At 38.7% G+C, this 27,481-nt stretch overlaps 1 protein-coding gene across 3 annotated transcripts in view; it reads left to right on the forward strand.

Moving 5' to 3' along the window:
• Positions 1–27,481, forward strand: part of LOC107086212 (tensin-1-like) — a 204,983-nt gene that overhangs the window by 6,550 nt on the left and 170,952 nt on the right. The window contains exon 1 of one of the 3 annotated variants that reach the window (XM_015377008.1): positions 26,152–26,262. The exons of the other annotated variants lie outside the window; for them this stretch is intronic. Coding sequence (XP_015232494.1) covers positions 26,248–26,262 — 15 coding nt within the window. The 5' untranslated portion in view covers positions 26,152–26,247. Of the gene's footprint in view, positions 1–26,151; positions 26,263–27,481 lie in introns of those variants that run through there. 3 annotated transcript variants of the gene reach the window in all.

The following is a 27,481-nucleotide window of genomic DNA, read 5'->3' on the forward strand; positions in this document are numbered from 1 at the left end:
GACACAATGTTGTTGGTTTGATGATTTGCTTCCACTTCTGATTCATAAGCAATTAGATCTTTGCCTCCAGTGGCTTAGCACCAGGTGTTTTCTGAACAGCCCAGTTGTTATGCCTGTAACAGGTGTAAGATGCATTAACTCCCAAAATGAGTCCAGATTAAAGATTTTCATTAAAAACAGTCAGATTTGTTTCTACTGTATTAAAAGTGATTATTTTCGCACACGCGGTACACAGCTGCACAACTACGGGCACAGCAGACATGGATGGACTGGGACTCCAGGGCAGCCTCATTCATTACTCATGCAATCATCTCATTATTTCAATAAATAAATAAGTGTATTCTTGTGATAATGACATAATTATCTTGTTATCTGGAGAAAACAATTAATTGTTAAGCCGTGATTAGCAGATAGTTATGTAATTATCTCAAAAAGGCAAAGAAAAAAAAAAGTAGAGCACGACCGCTCTCAGCTTCCGTACTTATCGAAATCTGACTCAATTTGTTTATTTCTGGTTTGATGGGTTAAAATGTACATTATGATCATGATTCAAACGCAGGCTGTTCATTGTATTTTATTTCTGCAAACCAGAAAGTAGAGAATAACTGAAAACGGTGAGTGTTTATTTTTAAAGAGGGTTTTAAAAGATGGCTCAGTTGAATGAACAAACATGTTGTGGGAAGACTATTGAATAAAACGACAAATCTTTATATTGAAAAAAGATTTCAACATGATGAGTTTGTAAAAATAAATTGTTAAAATCTCAAGTAAATGGTTGAACAGCCCAATCAGAGATCCTTTGCTGTCCATCTCTTCAATCATGTGGTTAGATGCTTGTCTTTTTAACTCCTCCTCTTTTTATTCTGCTGTTTTCAATTCATTTCATCTATATAGTGCAGATCCACAAAACATCATCTCAATTTAGAGGGAAAATTCAATGCAATCTAGGGCTGCAACTAACGATCATTTTGCAAATCGATTAATCTGCCAATTATTAGTAATCGAATAACAAAATGATCCTTAAAGAAGAATTTTTTGTGAAATAAAACCAGGTGACAATAAAACTTTTCCACTAACAATACTGACAGATGATCAGACAGATCATCTTAAATGCAAAATGTTTTTTTAAATTTTAATTTTTACAATTTTGGTATAATTACTGCTGTGATTGGGTCACTCTGTCAGCTAAAGGCATGTTTTAGTCTCTACACTCCTTTTAAAGATTAATCAATTACTAAATATTAATATTTTAATAAATCGATTAATCCAATTAATTGTTTCAACCCTAATGCAATCATACAATCAGAATGGTTAAATACTTCCTTTTATTTCAAACCCTGTTGTTCAGCTTGTTGTCTAAGAAATGCTAAATTTTGCAATGCCCTTTGGTTTTTCTATCATTTTACTTGTCTCTTTAACTTTATTGCTCTCTCAGCTTCTGCTTTTTCCATTCCATCGTCCCTAAATTACCATACTATTCTGGAGAACTTGTCAGAGGGATGTGGGATCTTGTTCTGTGCTCTGAGAATGTTGTTAGAGGAAGGAGGAATAAATAAAACTGGATTAGATGTAGATGATGAAAGTGTTAAAGCAACAAGTTGAGGTCAGCACTACTTAGGTTTGCAGGCTGTATTGAATGACAGCCATCACAGTGATGTTTGGAATATCAAGTTAATGTTACGCTGGATGGTATAGAATTTTTAGTGGTTATTCTCACCATAGATAAAAATAATTTGACTTGTATCCATAAATGTTTAAATTTTGCCAAGGCCTGTAATGGATATGCACCTATAAAAGTTTCCTGCCCTTTTAAAATCATGACAATGATTTCCCAATTGCTGACATTACTTTTCAGTCTACCATGGTCACTGTCAGACGACTATATAAGCACCACATGCCCCCCCTTCTCTCTTCTTCTAGAAACACAAAAGGTAACATGACTGAAATGACACCAATATGTCAATTGACCTATAATGACACGGGAAGCATTCCTAATTCACAGTAAAACTTAGTTTTTTTTAAGACAGTTTGTGGAAAAGAAGACATCTGTTGTGGGAAAATTCAGGGTGATTTACCTCAGCATCCAGTCGAGTTCACCAGAGTCCTGCTAATGACTGGATAATTTGACTCTGGTGTGGTGAAGCAGAGACTCATCTAAAAGGCGCAGGACATTGGACCTCCATGACCTGCATTATGGAACCCTGGTCTAGTTTAAGGGCAGACTTACACTGCCTAGGTTCATAGTGCTTCCATTGCAAGATATGATCCACATGGAATGCGTATAAGATCTGTTAAGGCATCCAGACGGCCTTCCCTCTTATTTTGAAATCCTGCTAATTTCCCTGTAACCCTTTCCGTATCTCTTTCTGTTGCTTCTATAATTTAAACATTTTAACAATGGTCTTTTGGTGTGTAAACCATCAAAAATAGACTTTATGCCCATTTCTGATGGACAACAGAAGAGAGCTGTCTGTCATGGTGCAGCATCGCGGAACCAGGGGGAACTACTGCGTTGACTAGACTGTCTTTTATTAGTGATGGAGGAAAACGCACAGATGATGGAGGCAATGTGAATAAGAGGCCAAGATTAATGACCTTCTGCATGAACTTAAGTGATTCAAGGCTAAATCTTTGGTGGGTATCTGGTTCCGAGTGTTATGATGAAAGAATGTAGCATTATATCTCTGCCTTAGAAATGCAGTCAGAGGCTCCATCGTTCAGCGTTCAGATGATGCTGAACCATAAAACCGAAATCCTGGATCTCTTGCCTCAAGGACCTTGAAATGACGATTGGGAATTACTAGAAGCCTAAATGATAAAACCAGAGGGTGGATAAAATTTGAGCAACTCTGAAGAACACTGAAGTTTTCCAGATTTCTATATATTGTGAATTGGAGGTGAATTCAATGTCTTACACTATAGAACAAGTTTCTGGCATTTTGTGGGTTTCCCTATCAAATGGTTGACCTCAGTAATGCAGCTTACTCTGCTTTTCATACATGGATCTGTGAACAAGCGTGTTTTTCTCGTTGCTGAATTCTCACCATGGTGTGAGACTCCAGACGGGCCTGGCTGGCTGGAGAGGGGGGTTCCCTGGATATGAAGATGTGTGATAAAGGTGTGCTGTGAACTCTGTTACCTGCCGCTCCATGCTGCATTCCAGCGGATGCTTCAACATTTGGGACACAGTGCGTCCTCTGTGCACCATCCCTGGGGAAGGCCTATCGCTTCCCCTCCGCCCTGCTGGCGCAGACCCGCACACGGGCTGCAGAACAACACCATCTCTGTGTGGCTGTCTGAGAGCTGGCCAGTGCGTGCTCCACCCGCTGTTGCCTCAGCATATTTAAACTCTGTCGGCTTACCTTTTTAATGCCCGCACACATAGGAATTTAACCTCTTGCGGACACTGAGGTTATGTTTGAGAGCTGCAAGGGTGAAAGTTATGGACTAAGATGTTTCCAACATGTAGATCTACAGAAACGTTACAGGGTCTTTTTTATGGATTGTTGTTTAAAAAGTCTAATGGGTAAAACTGTTTAAATTATTTATCCAATGTGCCTGAAATGCTTGAGTTACAGCAGTCCAATGTCCCAGTTTTAATATGTCAAATGCACAAGTAAAATGTTTACATGAACAGTCAGTTTATTTTCAAACTACAGAATCTTGATTAGATTTCAGTGCAGATTCTGATACATTTTTAATCAGTATTTAAAAAAAAATTGTTCCATTCCAAAATAGAGCTGCAGTTAATAATCTGATAATAATTAAACAGCGTTCCAATTGATTGATTTAATAGCTGGATAGGAAAAAGTGATTTGTTCTTTTTTTCCTTAGAATTTGAACCAGATGAAGATGAAATTTTACCACATGAGGTGTTCTTGATGGAGCATATTTACTAAGAGTTTTTTGCCATGAATGCAAAGTGTATATTTTTGGTTTGGCTTAAAAAAGTTTATTAAAATGTCTCCATTGAAGGTCACTTCGACCTGGTCTTTCTTTTGAGACAGGCAGATCTTTAGGTGGTATGCGTGTTGTGCTTTTTTGATTTCCAAATTGTTCAGCTGCTTACTAAACTGAAGATCAACAAGGAAGAAAAACTTTCCTTATTCAGACTTAAAAAGTCTGAAAAACGCTTATTCAGACTTAAAAAGTCTGAATAAGCGTTTCTGAATATTCAATTCAGTTTATTTTTATAGCGCAAATTCACAACACATCATTTGAAGGCACTTTACAGATCATCCAGTCAAATTGATTCAAAGTTTTCTACCTAAGGAAAACCAGTTGATTGCATCGACTCATTGACTCGAATGCAGTCCCTCACACTAAGCATGCTTGTAGCGACAGTGGAGAGAAAAATCCCTTTTAACAGAAAGAAACCTCCAGCAGAACCAGGCTCAGTGTGAGCGGCCATTTGCTGAGGCCAACTGGAGTTCAAGGAGACAGAAACAGATACAAAAAGCAACTGAGTACATCCAGCCATTCACAGTCAGAGAAACAGGACTACACTGAAAAACAGGCCAATCTCCAACATCTATAAACAAAGGGGTTGATGGCAGCAGCACCGCTGATATTTCTCTCCAGGATGGTGTCACAGCCAAACAGGAACAGACGAGGGAAAGCTACTAGGAGAAAAAGCAGAGAGAGCAGAACCTTAGAGATTGAACTAACAGATTCTGCAGAGTGGGAGAATAGAGATGGAATGAAGCAGAATGATGAAATAGAACATGATTCTTGCACATGTGGAACAGTCTGAATGAGTTGGACCATTCAGATGCCCGCTTCCTAAAATGCAGTGGTTTCAAAGAGTTTTTTGCTGATGGAAAAAGATTGGATATTTCTGCTCAACAAACTGATGATGTAAAGTCAGCAGAAACAAAGGATGCATGTTGGCTTCATCAGATATTACCAGCTCCTAACGGAGGTCGATAGATCTTACTGTTCTGGTTTGAACATATCTTGCATTTGCCCAACATGTGGGACTGTATTCTTTTCTCCTTATTGCTGATTTATAATACATGTTTGCACTTCTTGTTGCATGTGTTGCTCATCTAGAACTATGTAAAAGGGGACATGTACACACCAAAATTTATGGACATGGTTAAAAAAGTGGTTTGGTTGGACATGTCCCCTTCAGGAGATCATGTGCATCTGTTCATTTTTGGTAATTGTTAAAAACCATCACCATGCCATTTGCTAACAGATCGACTCCTTGTTGTACCAATCATAGCTCTGAATGGGGACTCAAAAGCATCCTAATTGGACTATTTCTCTGGAGGTTGTTTTCCAACCTGAGATAGTTATTCGGTTTTTAAAATGAGCTCAGATTTGTTTTTCATTTGGTTGCGTTTCTTTCTATAGAGGTGTGATCCACTTTGACTATTCCACCTCTTCCAAATGGCCCTGAAACAACCCCCCCAAGTATTTAACTTTGAAACATTTTTACTTTTAAGACAGATGTTTGAGCTTTTAAGGTCTTAACACTTTACGGTTGTGTTAAGGCAATAAAGGCATATAAGGCTGTGAAGCTGTTCTTTGTTTTATATGTGATGAATTTGTTATTCTTAGGCCGGCATTAAAAGTTTACTTGACGGATTTCCATTCGCTTTCAGAGTCAAACTCTGCTTTTGCATTTCTTGGGATTTGCAAATCCGATTAACAAACATTTCTTTGGTTGAATCGTTGATGCAGAACATCGTCCACAAAGCCTCTGGAGATGAGGAGATACAAAAGAGCTTCATTGAGCCTCTTAAAGTGACTCTAATTCAGTTGGCTGAGTGCCATGAACAGAATGACAGTCAAGATGATGGATTAAGGCATGAAGTGACTGTATTTTTGCTTCAGTCACAGTTATTTTGCGTTTTTAAAATGTAAATCGGACGTTTCCTCCAGCCTGGGATCGTGTACCATCAGTTCTACATAATGCACTCTGTTTGGCCCTTTACCAGCCAAGCTTCTATGGCTTTGTGCTCCTCTGAAAGTGGCCTTTATGCTTCAGTTTTGTTGATTTTTCTCCATGTGTGGGAGGGATTTTCTTGTCTTCTTTCTGATACTTGGCAGGGCGATGAAGCATTTGCTGTTGGCACCGTTGAAAAGCCCCCACCAAAGACTCACTCTAGGGGCTTTTGTAGCCTTTCAGAGCACTTCCGAATGATGGACAGGCAGTTCAGCTCTCCCAGAATTTCATCCTGTTTTCCCTGAAAATATCCCTCTGTTTTTTTTCTCTAGCAGCGTCCGGTTTTCTTTTTTTTTCCTAGAATTTATTTCAGGTAAAGTCAAGACGCCACGGGGCTATGAGGGTAATTGCTGTCACGGTAGAGCTGAACTTGGAGCTGGGCTCTCAAGTCGCCTAATCATGTTTTCATCATCAGGACAACGTTTTTTTTTTTTTTTTTTCTTTGGGGCTGTAATAAATCTCCCCTTTGACATGCTACATTTACGCTGAATGCACGCTGGGAGAAAGACCCCAGGATTTATTTTCCCCTCTTTACTTTAACACCAAGCCTTGTAACAAGCTGAGGCAGATCATTGTTGCTGCTTCGCCTTCACTGTTCATTCAGAGCATAGGTTTGCACACCAACACATTCCAACGCAGAGGAATTTTGAGGGGTATTCACGCTGGAATGTCATGTTTTAGTGGACTGTGAGGGACATGAGGAAATGGACCCATGAAGTCTCAGTAGACGCTTTGCTGTAGAGGAGATAATGGGCTCTTAGAGGTGTGTTCAAGCCAAGATGATGCCTGTCAAGTCTGATGTAGCTTCCTTTTAACATCTTAATGCTTCACAGAAGCTTCAACTTGTGCAAATAAAAGCTAAAAAAGTTCAGAGTCTAACCGATGAGACGTCCACCCATTTGTTCCCATCCTAATCCCACCCTGTGCACCAGGCAAAGGAGTCTTTAATTGAATCACACTCCGGGATACAATGCGACATGTGTTGCACGTGTCTCCAACTCCACGGGTGCGGCGGTTCTACCATATTTGGATGCATGCACACATTTTGTTTCGCCTGCGGTGACCCATGCGCTCTTTGGCTGAAAACATGGAGAATCCATTTTAGTTTGGTGTCAGATGATTGGAATTTTTACACAATATCGCTGCATCTGTTTTTTATTCGTTAATGTTTCTGGAGGGTTTAATGTTGCTTGTACACTCATGAGCTCATGCTGTTGACATTTTACTGTAGTTCAAACTTGTGTCAGATAATCAGATTTAAACTCTCATCCTCTTTCACGCCTCCCTTCAGGAATCTCCATAGATCATCTCCAGCTCACTTGGTTTCTACCTTCCTCCTCCAGTGTACAAACTCTTTATGCATCCATTAATCTCCTCTCAGTTCCTCCCCCTTTCTTTACCATGGAACATTTGTCCATACGTCCCTTTTCCTTCCAATCACCTTATCCTTCCATCCAAAATGTATCAGAGCCTGAGCTCTCCCACATATTCTTTCTCATTTTTTTCTATGAACATCTAACCTCTGTCTTCTGTACTTTAGTTCGTATTTGACAAAGACCACCCATGATGCACCTCTCCATCCTCTCTTCCCTTACTTTTTAGCTTGCCTTCTTTTCTGGCTCTTATTTTGGATGGACGTCCACATAGATATAAACTAAACCTCTACACCTTTCCAGCTTTGTGCTGCTCCATTTTCATTTTAACCTGATTTTAACTGAAACACTCACTCTTCCTCTTTTTCGTCATTCACATGACTTATCACGTCTGGGTTTTTGCACATTTCGAACTTTGATTTGATATGATGTCAAACTGATTTTTTAATTTCTCTCTGCTGTCATATTAAGAAAGAAAGAAAAGTATAGAAATTTAACTTTATTAATCTCACAACCGAGAAATTAACTCTGCATTTTCACCCATCCCCTTGCGGAGCAGTGGGCTGCCATTGTGTGGCGCCTGTGTAGCAGTGTGGGGTTAAGGGTCTTGCTCAGGGACCCAGAGTGGAGGCTGTGGTGATCGAACCAGGTGCTTACAACCCTCTTAGAGCACTAGCGCACTGCTCTAACCACTAGGCCAACACTCCCACAGTAAAGTACTGTAAAAGTGCAGTAATATGTTATAGCATCTTTCACGCTTTAAATTTGGAAAGTGCATAACCAGGTGAAGAATGGATTGCATAACATTAATGATGGACAAGTGAATGGCTTTTGGGTGGATAGATTAGTTTAGAGTTAGGTAAATGGTTGGATTAGGGCAGCGTTGTCTGAAATCAGTTCCAAAAGACTGGATTCAACAACCAACCAGATCCCGTTAAGGGTTGTAGAAGTAGATAAAAGGCTTAGGTAGCAAAATTACAATTATAGGTCAACCTATATGGGTTCTTGCTTTTTTTGTTTCGCCCATACCAGTTATTTTACTTCACCCTAACAATCTAGAACTATGTTCAGCTGACTTGCTGACAATGTTGTTTTATCTTCCTCTATTTACACGATTGAAATGACCGAATGATGCCAAAGGCTACATGAATCTCAAAAAACCCCAAACACTCATAAACAAATCTAATAAAAAAGTCGGCAATGAATGGCAAATAAGAAGTGTGGCAATTCTTCATGTGATTTCAGGGGGTGTGGGGGTGGTTTATTTCTTTCCAAAATACTTGAGACCTGTGTTCTTTAGGGGATTGGTGTTGAGTTATCTGTGTGAGGCCTTGCTCTGGGGTGTTTTACACCAGATTGCGTCTAATCTTTCAGGTACTGTTGCACCAACACATGATTGGGGCAGGGGGTTCTTAATCCTCTGGTTGAGACAGAGGTTCAATGAGGTTCCTTGACTATGTCTTTGTTGAGCTTGGAGATAAATTGCAGATCAATTACACTTGGTTTTGGTAGTAAAACCGTCTAATCTATTTGAATGAAAGAAAATGGCCCAGAAAACTTTATGGCCGTTGCTATGGAGTCAGGTATCAGTCAAAACAGAACAATAAAACATAGCTAAAAGGAGAATGGTGATGGTCTATCCAAACCTCCAAACGAGCCAACCTAGCTCTCTGGTCCAGTTCTAACATCCCACCATCTTCCTCTGGTCAATAAATTCACAGATTTGGTACATAGAAGCCCTTTTCTGTCATTCGGTGTGGGAGTACAAAGGGACTTCAGTTTCACTTTTCCTCAGTCCATCGCCGACTTCATGAAAAGATAACGGACTGAAATGCTTTATAACCCAATTCTCGAATTTCTCTTATGTTGAATGCAAAAACTAAAGTTTGGCATTCCTTATTAAAGTTTGAAAAGGGTTGTGTTTATATTCTAAAAAAGACCAGAAAAAAAATTCCCAATTCTGACTTGATTCTAACATAGTCCTAGAGATCGTTTCATACAGCCAATGGGCAACTTATAAAATAAAACCATTTTCTTTGGTCCTTTCAGCTGCCATCACCTGCCATTACGATATAAATTTTATTTTAATATAATGTTGGTATCAAAGAATTGGCAAACTTGAATTGTTACCACTTATTCTTCCCTTTGGAATGAGGCTGGTCAATTTTATGGCAGGTTGTTAGTGCATTTAAAGGAGAAGTCCGCTCATATTCAGAATTCAAACTTCTGAAAATACTTTAAAATTATTACCCGCTCTTCAATAAATGATAAGTTCTTTTAATTAAGAGTAATTTTCATTTGAATGTGCTTTAGCGGAGGCATCCATGTTTGTCAAAGAACACTACTGCCACCTACTGGTTTGTGACGTCACGGTGCGGTATCGGCTGTTGATCAAGGCCCAGTGCTGTATCTGGTGTTTGTCACAACGCGCTATTATCCAAGTCATCTTGAAAACATTCTTCTTCCAAATGTTGGCTTCATATTACGTGTTTTTTCTCTGGCCAGAAGTTCTTTGGCAAATCCTCCCTCTTCAAGTTGGCAATCTGACGATGAATGCGTAGCGGATTATGAATGGGAAAGGTGAAATAACAGTTTTTTTTCACTTTTGGCCGATGTACTCCAACATCCAACTGCCATGCACGTGGTCATTGTCAGTTTAACTATAGCTCTGACGATTTTCAATGGTGAAGTCCTCTGGAAATCTTAAATAACTGTTGATTGCAGATATGTCTAGTAGTTCCCATTGATTTAGCTTGTAAAGCGGGGAGAATGGCGCTCGGCTTACCGCACTGTGATGATACTGCCGGAAGAGGTCAGGAGTGAGGCCACTCCTAGACTCAGTGATTGCAACAAAAATTTTTATTTTTTTACAGATTAATACTAAAATAATTAAATCATGGTGAACTTATTCCCTTTAGGTATAGATAACGATCCATTGATTATTTCTTGCTGACCGGACTTCTCCTTTAATGTGTTCCAGATTGAAGAAAATTTTAGGGGTTTATCCACATACAGGTCCATGTTTTTTAAATCCAGATCCACAGGAGACAGTCAAACTGTTTGGACCTACAGCCAGGCCAGCTTCCACTCACCTAGACGACTCCACTACCTTTCCATTAAAGGAATAACCAGCACTTGGCTACACCCATACTCACCAAAATAAATGTGATTAAATAGCACATAAATGCAGCTAAAGTAGTAATTTTAAATGAGAAATCTGATCTGAAATCTTAACCAATAATCTTACATGTGAAACTTTAACAAGAACACAAATAATGGCTTTTACAATCAATGAATAAGTACACAATCATGTAATCCAGATGACTGCTGAAAATACTTTCATTACCAGCGATCCAATTTGAGATCAGATGGAAAAGAATCTCTTCTAAATCTTAAGTGAATTTTAAATTCTTGTATGGATGTTTCTTTGTTTCTTTGTTTTTTGCTTTATATAGAAACATACCTGCATGGACTCCTTATTCAATACTGCAGTATTGACAAGCATGCAATATAAGATGGGTGTTAATGGGAGGTTATAAAGTGCAGAAAATGCTGCCTTTTGATTGCATTCTTTGTGCTGCCGTGACTTTTATCCCCAAAACAAGTTAATGACATATTGAATAACCTAAGCTTTTTTTCTTAACCTTTAATCCAGCTTCATTGCACACTAAAGTAGTCTGGGAACATAATCTGCTGCCTCCTGCATGCCTTTCAGCCTTGGCAGCTGGCAGAGCTCTGAAAATAGCCTGAATGGCTTCGTGTCATTCTATTGTGCAAGTATGGGCTCTCACTACAGGCTCTTTGGGTATGCTAGTAATATTGCAGTTGTTGACATGAGACGGCCTGGTTCACTCATCGTTTCATAAAGTACAGTTCAGTCCTGCCTTTGACCAAAAACTGCTGAGGGCATTCAGAAGCAGCAGTGTTAGATTTGCTGTATCTTTTTGTCTTAATGTCATGTATATATCATGCATATTTTCTTTTGTTTGGATTTTACATGGTATTTAGTGCGGAGAAAGTTGTGGTCCAGTTTAATGAACAAACAACAAGTTTTTATCTTTGCTGATAGTGTGACCTCAGATGTTGGATAAAAACGATGGACTTAACAGCCGCATATTTAGATAACGTGTTGGAATGAACGGAGCGAGTGGCTTTAATAGCTCCACTATCAGAGAACGGCTTATCAGACGGCAACACTGTTACAAATGCTTTTCCCCTGCGCTTTCCATTTTCTGCCACATTCCTAAGATCTTTGTCATTTTGTACAATTGTAATTTACTGCTGCTAATCCAGGACGTAGCCAGGCCTTAAACACATGTGCAGTCTTAAAATTAGACTCTGAGATTAGCGCTTGGCACGTCGGCGTTTTCATGGAGTCAGTTGAGTGACTGAAGGTAAAGCAGAGTCTATAAAAAGAGCGCTTCCTAATAGTTTTAGTTGGGACATTAAGAGAATGAGATATGAGGAACATTTTGTTACTTTTTACTCTGAGTCTGTAATGGTTTGAGTTTAGATAAATCCCCAGTGTTGGAGAGCATAACTCATCATAATGTGAGTTTTTTTTTCCTGAAACTTGATGCTACTTTTGGGTTCAAGAGCAAAAATCAAAACCCCCCTAGGTGGTTGACAGTTGGATGTTTTCCGGAGTCCTGCTGTGTTGTGCTGCTGGACATTAGGACCTTGGTATCATTTGCAATATCTGCCATTTTTAAACTTTTATCTCTTGTGAACTCTAAAGTCGTAGGGAAGTCATATTTAAATTTCAAATCATTCTGACTTAAACATGCACATAAATGTACTCTGTGGATGGAAATCTGTGTCTTCGGCAGGCGTAGAGCTAACAGAACTGGCAGCGTTGCGAGGCAAGGGCTCAAACATTTACGGTTGAAGCCTTCTACAGAAAACCAAGCTTCTGCCGCCCTGGCGTCCTCTTCCATAACAACTTCTAGCCCACTTTCCATATCTAAATTTAAAAAATGTATGATGGAGAAGACTCATCCATGACCTCAGACACAAAACTCTCCTCCTCTTGCATGTTTCCACTGTCCATAACGTTCCTTGACAGTGTTGTTGCTAATTCACCAATTTAGTGCTACTTGGTCCCAATGTAATTTCCTATTGGGAACCTACTAGCACTAAGTTGCTAACTGGTTAGCGAGATGCTTCCGGGACACCGGCCACAACAAAACTTGCAAATCTTGTGAATCTTCCGCCACAACAATCCCGCCCCCTTGATAATCGACCAATCACATTCACTTTATTCACTCGTGTAAAGTCGGGCACCACTCGGGAGAATTTGGAACTGCAACAGTTGGAACTACCGCTTTTCTACCACCTTAACATTTTGACCAACGTCCTTGGGGTTTACTTTGAACATATGCTGCCATGAGACTGTGTCCAACGGGTTCAAACATACATCAGTAAGAAAAATTCAAGTTCACAAAACTTGGAATATGGGTTGATTGTTATTTTCATGAAGACATCTCCACAGTTCAACCCAAGCCAAAGACAATTCACTGTCTAGAGAAGGGGTCTGCAACCTGTGGCTCCAGAGCAACATGTGGCTCTTTGTACCCTCTACAGTGGCTAATAATGGCTAAAATATATATAAAGAGCTAAATAATGTACTAGTCTTAAATGCTTTAGTGGTTTTTATAAGATGGAAAAGAATGACATTAAAAGAACCAGAAAGATGCTTTTGAAGCATTTTTTCTTTTAATTAGCTTGGAATTTATGTGTAATAATATAATTTTAAAAGCTAAAAATACATAATTTGTTGGTTGTTTAAGATGTCAACTAATTTCCTAGAGATAATAGGAAATAAAAATAAGATGTTTTTTGAAAAAGTCCGTTTATGTTTTGTGGCTCTAAACAATTTTTACTTGGTTAGACTCGGGGCCAAAAGCCTCTTTGGATATGAAAGGTTGCAGACCCCTGGCCTAGAGAAATGATCCAAAACCCAAGAGCTCTATTTCCAACTCTACAAGCCTTGGTAAATCTCGAACCTCTCGTCATATGGCATCTCGTCATNGGTATCATTTGCAATATCTGCCATTTTTAAACTTTTATGTCTTGTGAACTCCAAAGTCTTAGGGAAGTCATATTTAAATTTCAAATCATTCTGGCTTAAACATGCACATAAATGTAATCTTCATCAGACCACATTGTCCCAAAAGTTAGAAAATTTCTATTTAAAAATTCTGTCTGTTAAAAATGTTTTTGTTGTTTTTATTTTATGCAGGCCAGTTAGTTATACATCACCTTGAATCCTAAATTCGGCCAATCATATAACGGTCATCTGTCAATCAAAATTTTTCGGTCATAGCATATTGATTCATATGTCGCAGCTAATATACGCAACGGTTGAAATACGAATATTATAATAATTAAATATATTATAATTTCCCATTGAGTTACGTCCCAGTGATCACGGGGATGGACGGCTGTGTCTTCGACAGGTGAGAGCTAACGGAACTGGCAGCATTGCGAGGCAAGGGCTCAAACATGTAAGCCTTCTACACCAAACCAAGCTTCTGCCTCCCTGGCGTCCTCTTCCATAACAACTTCGTCCTCAATTCCTCCTCTAAATAAAAAAAGAATTTATGAGACTCATCCACGACTTACTACACAAAACTCTCTCTTGCATATTTCCGCTGTCCATAGCGTTCCTTGACAGTGTCGTTGCTAAGTGCTACTTGGTCCCAATGTAACTTCCTATTGGGAACCTACTAGTACTAAGTTTCTAACTGGTTAGCAAGATGCTTCTGAGACACCGGCCACAACCAAACTTGCGATCTTGCGAATCTTCCGCCACAACAATCCCGCCCCCTTGATAATCGACCAATCACATTCACTTTATTCACTCGTGTAAAGTCGGGCACCACTTAGGAAAATTTGGAACTGCAACCGTTGGAACTGCCGCTTCTCTACCACCTTAACATTTTGACTAATGTCCTTGGGGTCCACTGTGAACATATGCTGCCATGAGACTGTGTCCAACAGGTTCAAACATACATTAGTATGGAAAATGCAAGTTCACAAAACTTGGAATATTTTTAGTCAGCATTTTTTGAAGTTCAAACAGTGCTTTGCAGTACAAACATTGAACACACTGAAGTTGGGTTGATTGTTATTTTCATGAAGACATCTCCACAGTTCAACCCAAGCCAAAGACAACTCACTGTCTAGAGAAGGGGTCTTCAAACTGTGGCTCCAAAGCAACATGTGGCTCTTTGTACCCTCTACAGTGGCTCCTAATAATGGCTAAAATATATATAAAGAGCTAAATAATGTACTAGTCTTAAATGCTTTAGTGTTTTTATAAGATGGAAAAGAATGACATTAAAAGAACCAGAAATATGCTTTTGGAGCACTTTTTCTTTTAATTAGCTTGGAATTTATATATATATGTATAATAATAATAATATTATTTTAAAAACTAAAAATACATAATTTGTTGGTTGTTTAAGATGTCAACTGATTTCCTAGAGATAATAGGAAATAAAAATAAAAATAGGCTGTTTTTTGAAAAAGACAGTTTATATTTTGTGTCTCTAAACAACTTTTACTTGGTCGGACTCTTGGCCAAAAGCCTCTTTGGATATGAAAGGTTGCAGACCCATGGCCTAGAGAAATGATCCAAAACCCAAGAGCTCTATTTCCAACTCTACAAGCCTTGGTAAATCTCGAACCTCTCGTCATATGGCATCTCGTCATCTCCAACCTCTAACCAAGTATGGCCATTCAGAGGGAATGATGGAGGCTGCTTCTTCTCCCTTGAAATACAATATGGCAGAAGACACCACTTGATATCATGAACTTAAGCAACTCAAGATATCAGTGCAAATGCCTCATTCTGACTGCTAAGCACAGTAGTGCATGGCAAAGGATTTGGGTTTGTTTTGGACCATTAATACCTCTCTAAGCCCTTTTGGGTGCCACGCAGGTTTCCATGGATGGCTGGAAGATTAAAATCCAGGGTGCAGTCCACCGTTTAACCAGTAGAAAGAAAGAGAGAGAAAATAACTCCTTATGCACGACCAAAAATGGCTCAAACATTTTTTCCTCTCCACTTGATTTTATTTATTGCTAAGTTTTGACTCATACTAAAGTAGTAAGGAGGAAAATGCCTTTTGACCTCTTTGTAAGGGATTTAACTCTGTAAACCTTGCACTGTGCGTACAATCTAACTTAACTCATTTGTCTTACCTTTCTTTGTTTGTTTTTTTCTTTTCTGTTGCCGTCTTCCTTCTGTTCTTAAGATAATGATTTATTTGTGTGTGAAAAGTCTGCATGCCATCCAATCTGATAGGAGCAGTAACTTTGCACCCGGTCTGTACCAAGTTACCAATATCTGAAGGGTTGGCACGTTTAGTCTGGTGGTGTGGAGTCATGATCGGTGCGCGCCCCATGTTAAGCATGTTGAGTATAAACCAGGCTTAATATCCAAGTGTTCAAGAGTAAAATAAGTCCATCTATCCAACAGTTGGAGTTTGGAGTTTCCAAAGGGTCATGAAAAGGACAATAATCCCAAATACTATTGCCTAACTGAACTGCTGAAAAGGAAAAGCATCAATGTGATGCCCTGGACTAATTTAAGTCCAGGCCTGGTGCTGATTGAAAATATGTCTGCAAATGTTGTGGCAAAAAAGATTTGGCCAATGTTCCTCTGGCATTTTCTAAGTTTTGTTAAAAAGCTGCTGCATCCAGAGTTGTATTTAATTATTCATTACTGTGTTGAGAGGCATGCCAACCTAGATCATTCCCATTCTTTTTAACCTTCTAAAGCAAAAGCTACCTATGAGAGGTATGTGTTTTTATTCTTGGCATCCTGTGAAGTGCAGAGCTCTGGGTAACAGGTAGGGTGAAAGGAAAATGCTACTGCATGCAAGACATTTTCTACAATAAGACTAAAATAGTCCAGATAAAACTCGGGTTCCACATCTCGATTCCGGAGTCACAAAAAAGGCTTCATCCAGTTAAAAAGCATCAATTTGAGGATCTATTTTCTTCAGTTAGGCTTTTTCTGTGGGTCTGGTCATGAGAAGTGAGAAGATCACTGATAGAGCTTTATTAGTCTTTAATCCATCATACACCAATTTTCCTTATTTCTTTATGAATTCCCAAAAACAGACGCTCTGTTCTCCAGCAGCGTTTGCTTTGACACAAGTCCGGTCAAGTCTGGAAGTCCACATGTCACCTTTTTATGCCTCCTCCTGTCAGAAGCGGCCCCACGTTTGAACTCCAGCGGTTCCTTTTATCTGCTGTGGGGGGGGGAAGCCATGTGAGGTTGTTTGTTTGGTGTCTGGGTGGGTCTCTAGAACTCTGTCCCCAGTCAAACTGAAAGCGGGCGAAAAACATTCCTCCTTTCAGACTACAGCCAAAACAACTGCAGACGGTTTTATCAGTTTTTCAAAGAGGCCTAAAGGACGATTTTATTGTTTCCATAGTTTTTAACCAGCAGATGGGGACATTACTGTTTAGCTTTTCTCTTCTTTAATCTGCTTTATCACATAGGTGTACAGGAATGGTCATTTATTGGTTAAAAAAAGAATAATTATTACGAAACTTTAGAGACAGTTTTAGTTGAACTGATGGCTTTTATGATGCCAGATGTTGACTGATGTTGAAAGAATGCAGCACATGTTACAACCATATAAAGATAAGACTGGGATGGCCAAGGAAAAAAGTTATGTATTCTATCAGCTTTTGCAGACTTTATTTTCTATTTTTTTCTCTCATAATTGAATGTTTCTCATCAGTAAGAGAACATGACAAGATGCAAAAAGGAGTTCATAAATGCTTCATATATTATGGGAAGACATGTATATCAGGTTAAATAGTGAACTAAAGGTGAATTAAGTTAAACTTCTAGTTCAGAATTTCAAACCACAAATTGAACCTGATTATTGCCAAACCTCTAGAAATGAAATAACATGTCTGACAAAACGGAGTAGGTTAAAATCTTTTAAATAAATACATTATGTCTGTATTAAAAAAAAGAAAAAAAAGAATCGAAGATGCAAAAGGTAACTATAGACCAGCTCCACAGGCGGCCCTGTCCAGGGAACACAGCCAGCCAGACCAGCTCCCATGTTAGAGGATGAAAGAGAGCACATCCGGTTAGTCACAGTCAGAGAAACAGGACTACATTGAAAAACAGACCAAACTCTAAGATCTATAAAAAAAGGTGTTGATGGCAGCAGCACTGCCGATATCTTGTCCCAGATGGTTTCAAAGCCAAACAGGAACAGACCAGATGAAGCAACTATGAGAAAAAGCAGAATGTTAGAGATTGAACTAACAAATACTGTAGAGTGGGAGAATAGAGATAGAATGATGAAAAGGGGTCCCTATGTCCTCCAGCAGTCTAAGCATATAGCAGCTTAACTCTAGAGATATCATTGTATAATCTGAGCCACTCTAACTATAAGCTTTTTCAAAAAGGAAAGTTTTAAGCCTACCCTTAAAAGTAGACAGAGTGTCTGCCTTTCGGACTAAAACTGGTAGTTGGTTCAACAGGATAGGAGCCTTAAAACTAAAAGATCTGCCTCCTATTCTACTTTTAAAAATTCTAGGAACCACTAGTAAACCTACAGATTGAGAGCGAAGTGCTCTGTTAGGAACATAAAGAACAATCAAATCTCTGATATAAGATGGTGCTTGGCCGTTTAAGGCTTTACATGTGAGAAGGACAGTGTTGTATAGTAAAGAAGTAAAAATACGTCACTACTGTACTTAAGTATATATAGTATAATTTTTTTTGAGAACTTTCACTTTTATTTCACTACATTTACTAACTTAATTGCATATTTTTACTCCGATACGTTTTCAATGTTTGGTTTAGTTACTAAGTAAAAAAAATAAATAAATAAATAAAAAACGAGCGAGAGAAATGCAAGTGTTTTGACCCCACCTACTGACTACAAAGTCTGGTCTTGCCTGGGCTTTTTCATCAACACTAATAGGATACGCCTGTTTCGCAAAGCCAGTCTAAATTTATCTTACACTTGGTTGTGTATATTATTTTAAGTAAATTTAACCTTCAAAGTTTACCAAAATGTAAAAAAAATATCATTCAAACTGCATTTACTTTTTACTTATTCTTTTCACTACATAACTTGAGTACATCTATTTTTACAGTAATTCTTATACTTAAGTCCAAGCCATTTCAGATACTTTAAGACTTTTACTCAAGTAACATTTTAATCAGTGACTTGGACTTTTACCAAAGTCATATTTTGGAGAGATACTTTTACTTGACTCTGAGATTTCAGTACTTTATACTACACTGGAGAAGGAGGATTTTAAATTCTACAATAGATTCTGCGATTCTGTTGAGAAATCATGTTCCATAATGAGATTTAAAAAAGGGAGTTTTTCATGTTTATAAATATGCATTTTTTTTTTATTCCTATAATTATATGGCATTTTCTCTCCAAATGGTTTAAAAAATGCTTTTTATTATAAAATAAATTTTCTTGGGTATTAATATTGAGTTTTGAATCTTGGTATTGTTACAGCCCTACCGAGGATGCATCCTAAAGTTTAAGGACATCCAACATCTAGGACTAGAGTTATCCGTCGGTTGATCTGCCTTCATTGTTGTAGTGTGTTTACAAACCAAGAGAGGGCGCTGTTATTCATCCTTATTTTGCGCCACACTAGTTATGTTTGCATTCTCAAAATTTCACGATCAAATTGAATTCATTCATTTTTTAAATTAATTTGATTTTACTGTTTATATCGAGATACACACCTAAAATAAAATACCTGATCCCACTATAAATGTGTCATTTAAACATGTAAATGGAAATATTCTGATAACGACTAGCAACTCGAGGTAAAATACACCCTGTTGATGTGCGGAGCACATGCATGTCAGCTTGCCTTATTCACAATTGCTTGATCCTTTCTAGTGTTTACATGAATGCTGATCAGAGGGTCAAGCAGCTTAAACCACCCCATTTATTTGGATTACAGCTTCATTCTGGTCCTGCCAAATCTGGTCAGAAAATATTCTGACATGTTTACATGAAATGTTTTTAGTATCATATTTACAAAGAGAAATACTTGTGCAGGAGGCAGAAAACTGAAATGATCCAAAAAGAGTCTGATGTGGGATTAATGTTTGCTGTTAAATGGCAACGAAGGTGCAGTATGTGCTTAATGTGGTCTGTTGATAAATATAAACACTCTGCAAACTTCTTAAGTTATCGCACAAATGGCACCCATTCAACTCTTTGCATGGCGAAGCAGCATCAACAACTTGACCAAAAATTACGACTGTGTCAAAACACAAGGAAGTGATGACAGAAAAGTGGAGAGCATTGAGCAAAACACGATTGAGAAAGACATGATACAGATGAGTGTGATTAATGAGGGCTTTTATAAATGAATGTACTTCATGAAGTCAAGTTTTAACATTCCTGTGAGAGCAACCAGAACCACCTGATTGGATCACAGTAAACAGCACTAAGGGTCGCTCCCACCAGTGATTTCTGCATTGCCCTAAAAACTGCAAACTATATCAATTACCTTCAAACTCATTGACCGGAAGTAGTAAGTAGACTGACGGTATGTTGGAGTGACATACACCATCTTCAAATTATAGGTTTACATCCCTGTTCATATGTTTTAACATGATATTTGTCTTATTACCTAATAGGTTCCTGTTTGGTTAATGATGATAAATGTGTCTAAGTTTAATGATTTTGTGAGGAAACCTAAAGACTTGGTTTATTCAGTCATAAATTGTTTAATATTGATATGCCTCTTTTTTTAAGTCGGCATAATGTAACAAATTTCTCCCTTCATGTTATAGAAAAAGCCGTTTAATACTCAGGTTTGTAGGAAAAAAGTAACTTACCAATTATTTCTTAGACGATCAATAAGATCAGTCAACTTTTGATGAAGCTAATTGGTAGCCTGTATCCATAACTGATATCTTTGTGTCTGGGAAGGGTTGGAAAACATGTTTTAAGACTTTAAGACTCCAGAGAACCACATTAAAATCCATACCGAAACTGGAATGATAGAGAACCGTCCCAGAAGTGGTCGACCTACTGGTTACACCAAGGGCTTATCAACCACTCACCCGATCCCATCTAAATGTTGGTTGATGTAATTTCAAAATCTCAGTTTACAAGGACACCAAATAAAATAATCCTAACATGACGTGTATATGCATGTACAGCAAATATTTGACTAGGTTAAATCATTTGAATATGAGCAGAACTGTCCAGTTTTCCGTAGTAGTAGAAGAAGAATGAGCTGCCTGTTTTGTAAACAAAATCACACTTGTCTGCTCGTCCATTAAATTTAGCTACTCTTTAGTCCCATTTCTTTTTCTACTGTTCTTTAGTCGTGTCTGTGTCGTTTTTTTCCCTTCATGGACCTTTCGTTTTTGGTGCTCATACCAGTTAAGGGCTCAGTCAGCAGTACATTAGCCTCACGCTTCTTGTTTAAAGGGGTAGATGGGAGGATGGCATGTTTATTGGAACATTACATTTAGAGCCACCTCCTCCACCAAAAGGAGACCAGGAACCAGTGGTCTAAGGAAAATAAAGTGAAAAACATCACGCTGATGCACACATTTGCAGAGGAGATGATTTTCCTCCAAACATCCGAATGGTTGTACATGGACTCCAATCGGAATGGCTATCGGGGGGAAAAAAGGCCACTCTTAATCGGAATGAAATGCTTTTCCAAACAGACCAATCTGAAATGTTTACATGACAAGTTTTTGATCTTATCAGCTGTCCAATTATTTGTGTCCATGTAAACGTAGCTAATGACACATGAGTCCATCTCTCACATTAACCAAAAATCACTGATGATGTCAAGATGTCTGGAAAGCATTCCGATGACAGACCTTTTAGAGGCGTTAATGTCATATTACTTCAGGTGTAAAAATAACAGGAATTTGAAAACTCACTGTAAAACTGTAATCATGTCTGGGTAATGGTCTTGGGCTATTTGCTATTTGAGCTTTTTGTAGCTAATGGAAACATTGATTCTTCTCTCAAGCAATATGTCCTAGAAATAGAAAAAAGGGGAAGGTTTGGTGTGGCCTAGTCAAAGTCTGAACTTAATTCAAACCCGGATGCGGTGGCCTAGCCTTAAGCAAACACTTGTTGACTGCTTCAACGGGTGATAATGCCAGTGATTAGGTTCAGGGCTGTCTTGTTTATTTATTTATTTTTTTAGGATGAGATTTGTTTGGACTTCATATTCCTTTTTTAAAGTGGGACAAAAACCAAACTGTAAGGACCTGTTAAGTTGGGGATAAAATCCTTTTTGAGGGCTTTATAAACATCTATAACGTATTTCCTTCAACTCATCGATATAAACACATCTAGGAGCTCCTGCCCCAACAGGTTCAATATGAAGTAATTCAATTACATCAGACAAAAGGCCAGCAACAGCTTTGACGTCCGGAGGAAATGTGATGTCATGCAATAGACACACAGTCTTGCGGTCAGTCAAGCGTGATTTACATTCGTACAGCTCCTGGCTGCTGGGCCGAGCGTCATCGCCATGGGTTACGGTGGCTGCTGGGAAGAAATGCTGCTCTGTTTTGTGGGTTTATCTGGCGGGTTTCCTCAGCACCGCCACACACAGACTGACAACAGGCACATGTTTATACATTACTACTGTCAAGAGAAACCAATCATTAACCGTTAACTATACTAAGATCTTTACAACCATAATATTGAGCTTTGTTTTCAATAAGAACAACATGGGAACTCTGAGAGTAAAAGTATGATTGAGACAAGTCATTGCAGTGAAAGTACTGTTTACCTCTTTGGATTCCAGTGCAGTCCTCAGGCGTGGAAAAGCGTGCAATATGCTTGTTGTTTCCAGGTATAGTAAGGATGGGAAAACCCAGATTACAGGAAAAAACAATAATGAATGTTCTTGGAATTCATGTACTGTATCAAGGTGCTGTGATCAGTGTACTGTCAGTATGTAGTAATGGTCCATGATGTAGACTTTAAATAGGCCATTTCATCTGGTTTTCTTTTCAGCCATTCTGTTCTACATTTGTTACTCTATTTGAGTTTGTGGTCCAGTTTGAACCAAGCCTCAGCTAATGGACAGATGGACTGAGATTCAGCTTAGGAGGATATCGTGGTTCAGTGAGTGAAAGGTGTCTACATCATTTTGCTGAGATATAGAAGCCCATATAATCATTCCTCCACTGCTGTGCTGAACAGTTACTGCAAAGAGTTTTTCTTTTCTGATCTGCCCTTTTTCGTTTTCTCCAAGCATTGCTTTGTTTATTATTACCAACATTTCTACTTTGGTCTTATTTGTCAAGAGGATCATGTGTTTCAGAAGTTCAGAAGATGGATTAGTAAAAAAGTTTGAAGAGCAGGTGTTCTCCTTTAATCCACGCAAACTGCCAGGTCGCTTCCTTTCGCAGCTCACCTGTGATCCAAGTTTTGTAGAGTCATAGAGGAAGCTCACAGGTTTATTAGCCATTTCTGCCAGCATCATGCTCTGACCATGGGACTAATCTACATAGAAGGCTACTCCTGAGAAGATTGACAGGTACCTGAGATATTTTTCCATTAGCTAATAACTTTTTTAGTTCTGTGAAACAATAAATTTTATGTAGCGTGAAGAGGAATAAACTAAACAAACAAGATTAGTTTGCAGCATAAGTTGATTCTCTGAGGTCATTGCTGATATTTTCCATCTCTCCTGTTAAATAAAGTGTTAAATTAAATAAGTGTAAGGATTTTGGTTTATTTTACTGGAAAATTCATGGAAAATTGGAACCAGTCTAAAACCTTTTTTATCTGGATTCCTGAGCTCGCTGTCAGAATTCCTGCTTTTACAGAGCTGCTCACACCTGTAATTGAATCCAGTAGGTTAGGTTATTTGCAGCTTTTTCCTTAGACTGTTTAGTCTGTATCTTATCATTTGATGCTGTAGGAACTGAAGCAAGAACAGCATCTTTTAATGTGTGCGATTCTCAGACATCACTAATTCAGTTTTTTTTTTTATCATGATGGTGTTTGTGTAACACGACATATGTGGTCACAGCTTGAACAGATGTTTAAAAGCCTAAACCACATAATTTTTAACATTTATATGAAAACCGTGAAGTTGCATTTTCACCTCCAAGTGATTGGCTGCTTCAACAGCTTCAACCGTGATTCTGGTGAAATGGCCAGCAGGGGGCAGTAACTGCTCTAGATTTGCTGGTTCTGTGATATCAGAGATTAAAGTTATTGTTGAACTTTGTTTCTTTGTTCAGGTGTTTTAGATGGAGAATGGAGGCGACTCCAGCTCCATCCTCTGCTTTCTCTGCGACACACATTAGAGCGATGAGCACCCAAAGCCCCCCCTACCACCACCATGTTAAAGCCTGTGCATACACTGCTGACTTTGATCTGTCAGAGAGGCTTTATGGAGGCTTTCTGAGGAATTTATCCTATATGGTTTCACTTCAGGACTTCTGCTTGTTTACAATACAGACAGCCAGGAACCGTTTTACATGCATGGGCAGAAACCCCACTATAGCCTATGTTCTTAGATGTTTTTTTTTTCTCTTTTAAAGTACTGATTTTTGCAATAACAATTTCATATCAATCTCCTTCCTGATTTCCCTCTTTATTTTAATGATTAGATAATTAAAATGTCACACTGGGTTATATTGGTGTGTCGTAATACCTAATTTCCCAAAGGGGCGGAAAAACCCTTCCACCATTATTATTTTTTCTCTTCCAGCAAAGAAAACACCTCCTTTGTGTTTAACATGTTCTAAAAACCATGTCGAGTTGAAAAGCAAACCGTTGGATGTTAATGTCCCGTGCAGTTTTTGCAGTTTTACGTCTGTCTGCCACCCCCCCAGATTTCATGGACAAGTAGCAGTGAATCGGTGAGGTCTGACCTGGCTTCCATTAGCACTCTATCCAACACCCAAAGGGTTCTAGAGAAGTGTTTTACCTCCTGACCTTCTGATGAAGCACTTTGCTTTATCTTTCTCTGACATCTTTACAATTTACTTCTAAGCCTATTTTTCTGTCAAGGTAAATCTACATGTTTGACTGTTTTTGAAGATGGTTTACAGGTTTGTTTTTGTCTTCTTTTCTTGAAGATGAACTTTCTTCGAAATGTGTTATTAATGATTACTGTTTGCATAAAAGATGTTAAGGTATATTCAGACCAAACGTGGTGTACCCTGCGAGCGTGGTGGATTTATAAAGTGTCCCTGTGCAAACAACAGGTTCAGAGAAGTGGCCAAGGTAGAATTCCCAGCATTGAGAGCTGTCCACGCTCTGCTTTCACTTTATGCTACTCAATAGAATTGAGCTGTTGTCAAACTGCGACATTACATGGAGAGAGTCGGGCGGTGGTTGCTGAAGTTAAAAAATCTGTAGTTTTTATGTGAAATCGCATTGCAGTAACCAATCAAGAAATGTGGTTATGCCGTTGGTTAAAAAAAAGGGCAACCGAGGTGAAGCGGTTTTGGTTAAAATGGAAAACAGAGGAAATAACCTTAACAAAGAATGAAATAATGAATGCCCTGGAATGCCTTTTAATTTAACACTAGAAGGATTGTTCGTAGTGCTTTCTTAACTCCAGAGCTGCATCTGCATGGCTTGAACCACAAGGTAGTACTAATAAATCCGACTGCCATCCAGATGCAGCTTTGGATGAACCAAAGTGATCTACTTTTTCAGCTTTTTTCAGCTACTTTTTTGGGGCTTTTCCAAAAATGTATGGACTCCCCAAGCTAATTTAAAAGTTGTGCATAGGAAGCCATTTTGCAGTAGTTTGTAGTGTTATGATTCATCTATGCAATAATTGTGAAGTGGTGACAGCGACGACTAATATTGTGAAACAATAATTCCACCCAGTAAATAAGGTAAACATGCCCACTGTTATATTCATGCCAACACAGGAATGACTTATTATTTGATGCATTAACTTTATATCAGGAAACAAGCACAGCACTAACGTCGGCTGGGATGGTGATGTCATCGGCCAAAATTAAAAAACTATTCCATCTTAAAAACTAAATCAGTTTTACCTGAACAAATCAATTAGCATAAAAATGCAGCTTAATGAGTGATTTTTGACCTCTGGATGACCTAAAAAAAACATTAATATCTCTGCAATAAAAGTATCACACTTTATTTTTTCAAGTTAATTTATTTTCATTTTTACAAATGATAATTTTGAAGTCTGCAAACATGCAGTAAGGTAGCACTAACCACATTTAATCTATTTGCTGAGTTTTTTTTTTTTTTGCATGTCAGCCTCAGCTCAAGCTTCTCATATGAAGAACTGGTCCGGGATGTGAACCCTGTGCACTAGTTAGCCAGAACATGACCATTGAAGAGGTCAGACACATTGACTGGCAGTCCTCTGGTTCAAAGCTGTTATGCAAAAATACCAACAACAAACACAAAAGTTTTTCTTTTTTTTCATCTAATGTAAAGAATTCAGCCATCATCTTTTGGGAAAAAAAAGTTTTCTATGATTTGAGTTCTTTAAGGATTTTCTCTTATCTCTTTCCCGGGTTTAATGATGCACTTTGTTAAAACATTAATTTAAGCAAAACAACCTGATAAAATGTCCAAATTTCCATCTAACAAAGCTAGAACTTGATTGAATGAAAGCAGCACCAGTTAGTGGAAAATGACCCAGAAATGTTGAGAAGTTTCCATGTTGTGATCTTTTGACACCAGCTTTCCACGGCGTTCACGTGCTTCCTTCTCTGCTCACTAACAATGCAGCTCAGGAAGTTTGTCAGGATAAGAGCCAGACTGTTGGGCTCTCTCTGGTCAGAACGTCCCAATGCTTCCAGGGTCTGTTAATCCTAGAAGAGATCTGCTTGTTTTGTAGCTGTGGGTCTGTGAAAGTGGAAGAACTGCTCCAGGTGTCTTCAGAGAAAACTCAGCGATGTCCCTCTGGCTGGTAAGTCTGTGTCAACATCTTTTTCCGAGGCTGTGGGCGGTCAGACCCTCCCCGGTCGGTTAAAACCAACAAAACAATATCAAACGATGCTTTTGCCAATTTCGAACCAATAACCTGCAGCAGATCTGTAATATTTTCACCAATTTTCCTCACCTTCAAACCAGTTTAAAAGTGGGAAGAAGCTCTCAGACTTCCTATGAGGTCTGAGCCTTAAAATTTCATACCCTGGATGGATGTTTATGTATTTAAAAACGACTTCCTGTGTCAGATTGTCTGACAATGTGAGGGTTTGGGTTACAAAAAATTTCATTTTTACTCCACTGCAGTGAGATTTATCTGTCTTGCCGGTAAAAAGCAGTGGAAGCAGACTGGGGAAAAAAAAAACAGTTGTCATAAAGTTTCAGGTTCAGAGTATCACACAGAACCGTGAATATTGAGAACCGATTGCTACTTCATGTCTTTCTTTTCGATTATAAACATCTCACTGGGATCTCCATTGGATCACAGAAGACAATGTAATTTGGCATGAATGCAACAACTGTGGAAATGTTTCCATCTGCTGTCTGTAGATAGAGCTGCTGGCCTTTGTCTTTATTGAAAGGAAATAAAATGAGCTTTTCTCTGGCTGACTGTGGATTTCTGCCACTAGCCTACTTTAGTTTCTTTCTCATAGGAGGGATTGATTGTGATTTCTATAGCTTATGTCGATTTTTTTCCTTCTTTATCCATTTCTATTTTGTCCTGGGATCAGTTTTGCCTAATATGGTCTGTATTTTTGAAATGGAGCAGCTATCCTAATGGCCAACAGCGAGGAGTTATCAGAAGCAATAGAAAACCACCTGCAGACAATTGTTCCTGTCAGACCTGCTACTGAAACCATGACTGGCCGCTTCCCCTCCTGCTCTCAGGGAACAATGACCCATAACTCTTTGACCTCTCGTTGAATTTCTTTAAACAAAAAACAAAACCTGATGTGACCCGACTGCAGCTGACCCATTGTTTGTCAGAGAGTCCTGTTTGGTTCTCTGCCATTTATTACTGCTGATCTTCTGCCATGGAAGAAGCTTTGACATCCCCTGATCTTTTCCTCAATCTTGTCTTTAAGCCACAAATTTTTCTTTTTATTCGGATTTTGTTTGGCTGCTCAGTGGCACGGTGGGTAGCACTGCTGCCTTGCAGCAAGAAGGTCCTGGGTTCGATTCCCGGCCTGGGGTCTTTC

This window comes from Cyprinodon variegatus, unplaced genomic scaffold (assembly GCF_000732505.1).
Source record: "Cyprinodon variegatus isolate N-32 unplaced genomic scaffold, C_variegatus-1.0 Scaffold145, whole genome shotgun sequence".
In the NCBI taxonomy this organism is placed as follows: Eukaryota; Metazoa; Chordata; class Actinopteri; order Cyprinodontiformes; family Cyprinodontidae; genus Cyprinodon; species Cyprinodon variegatus.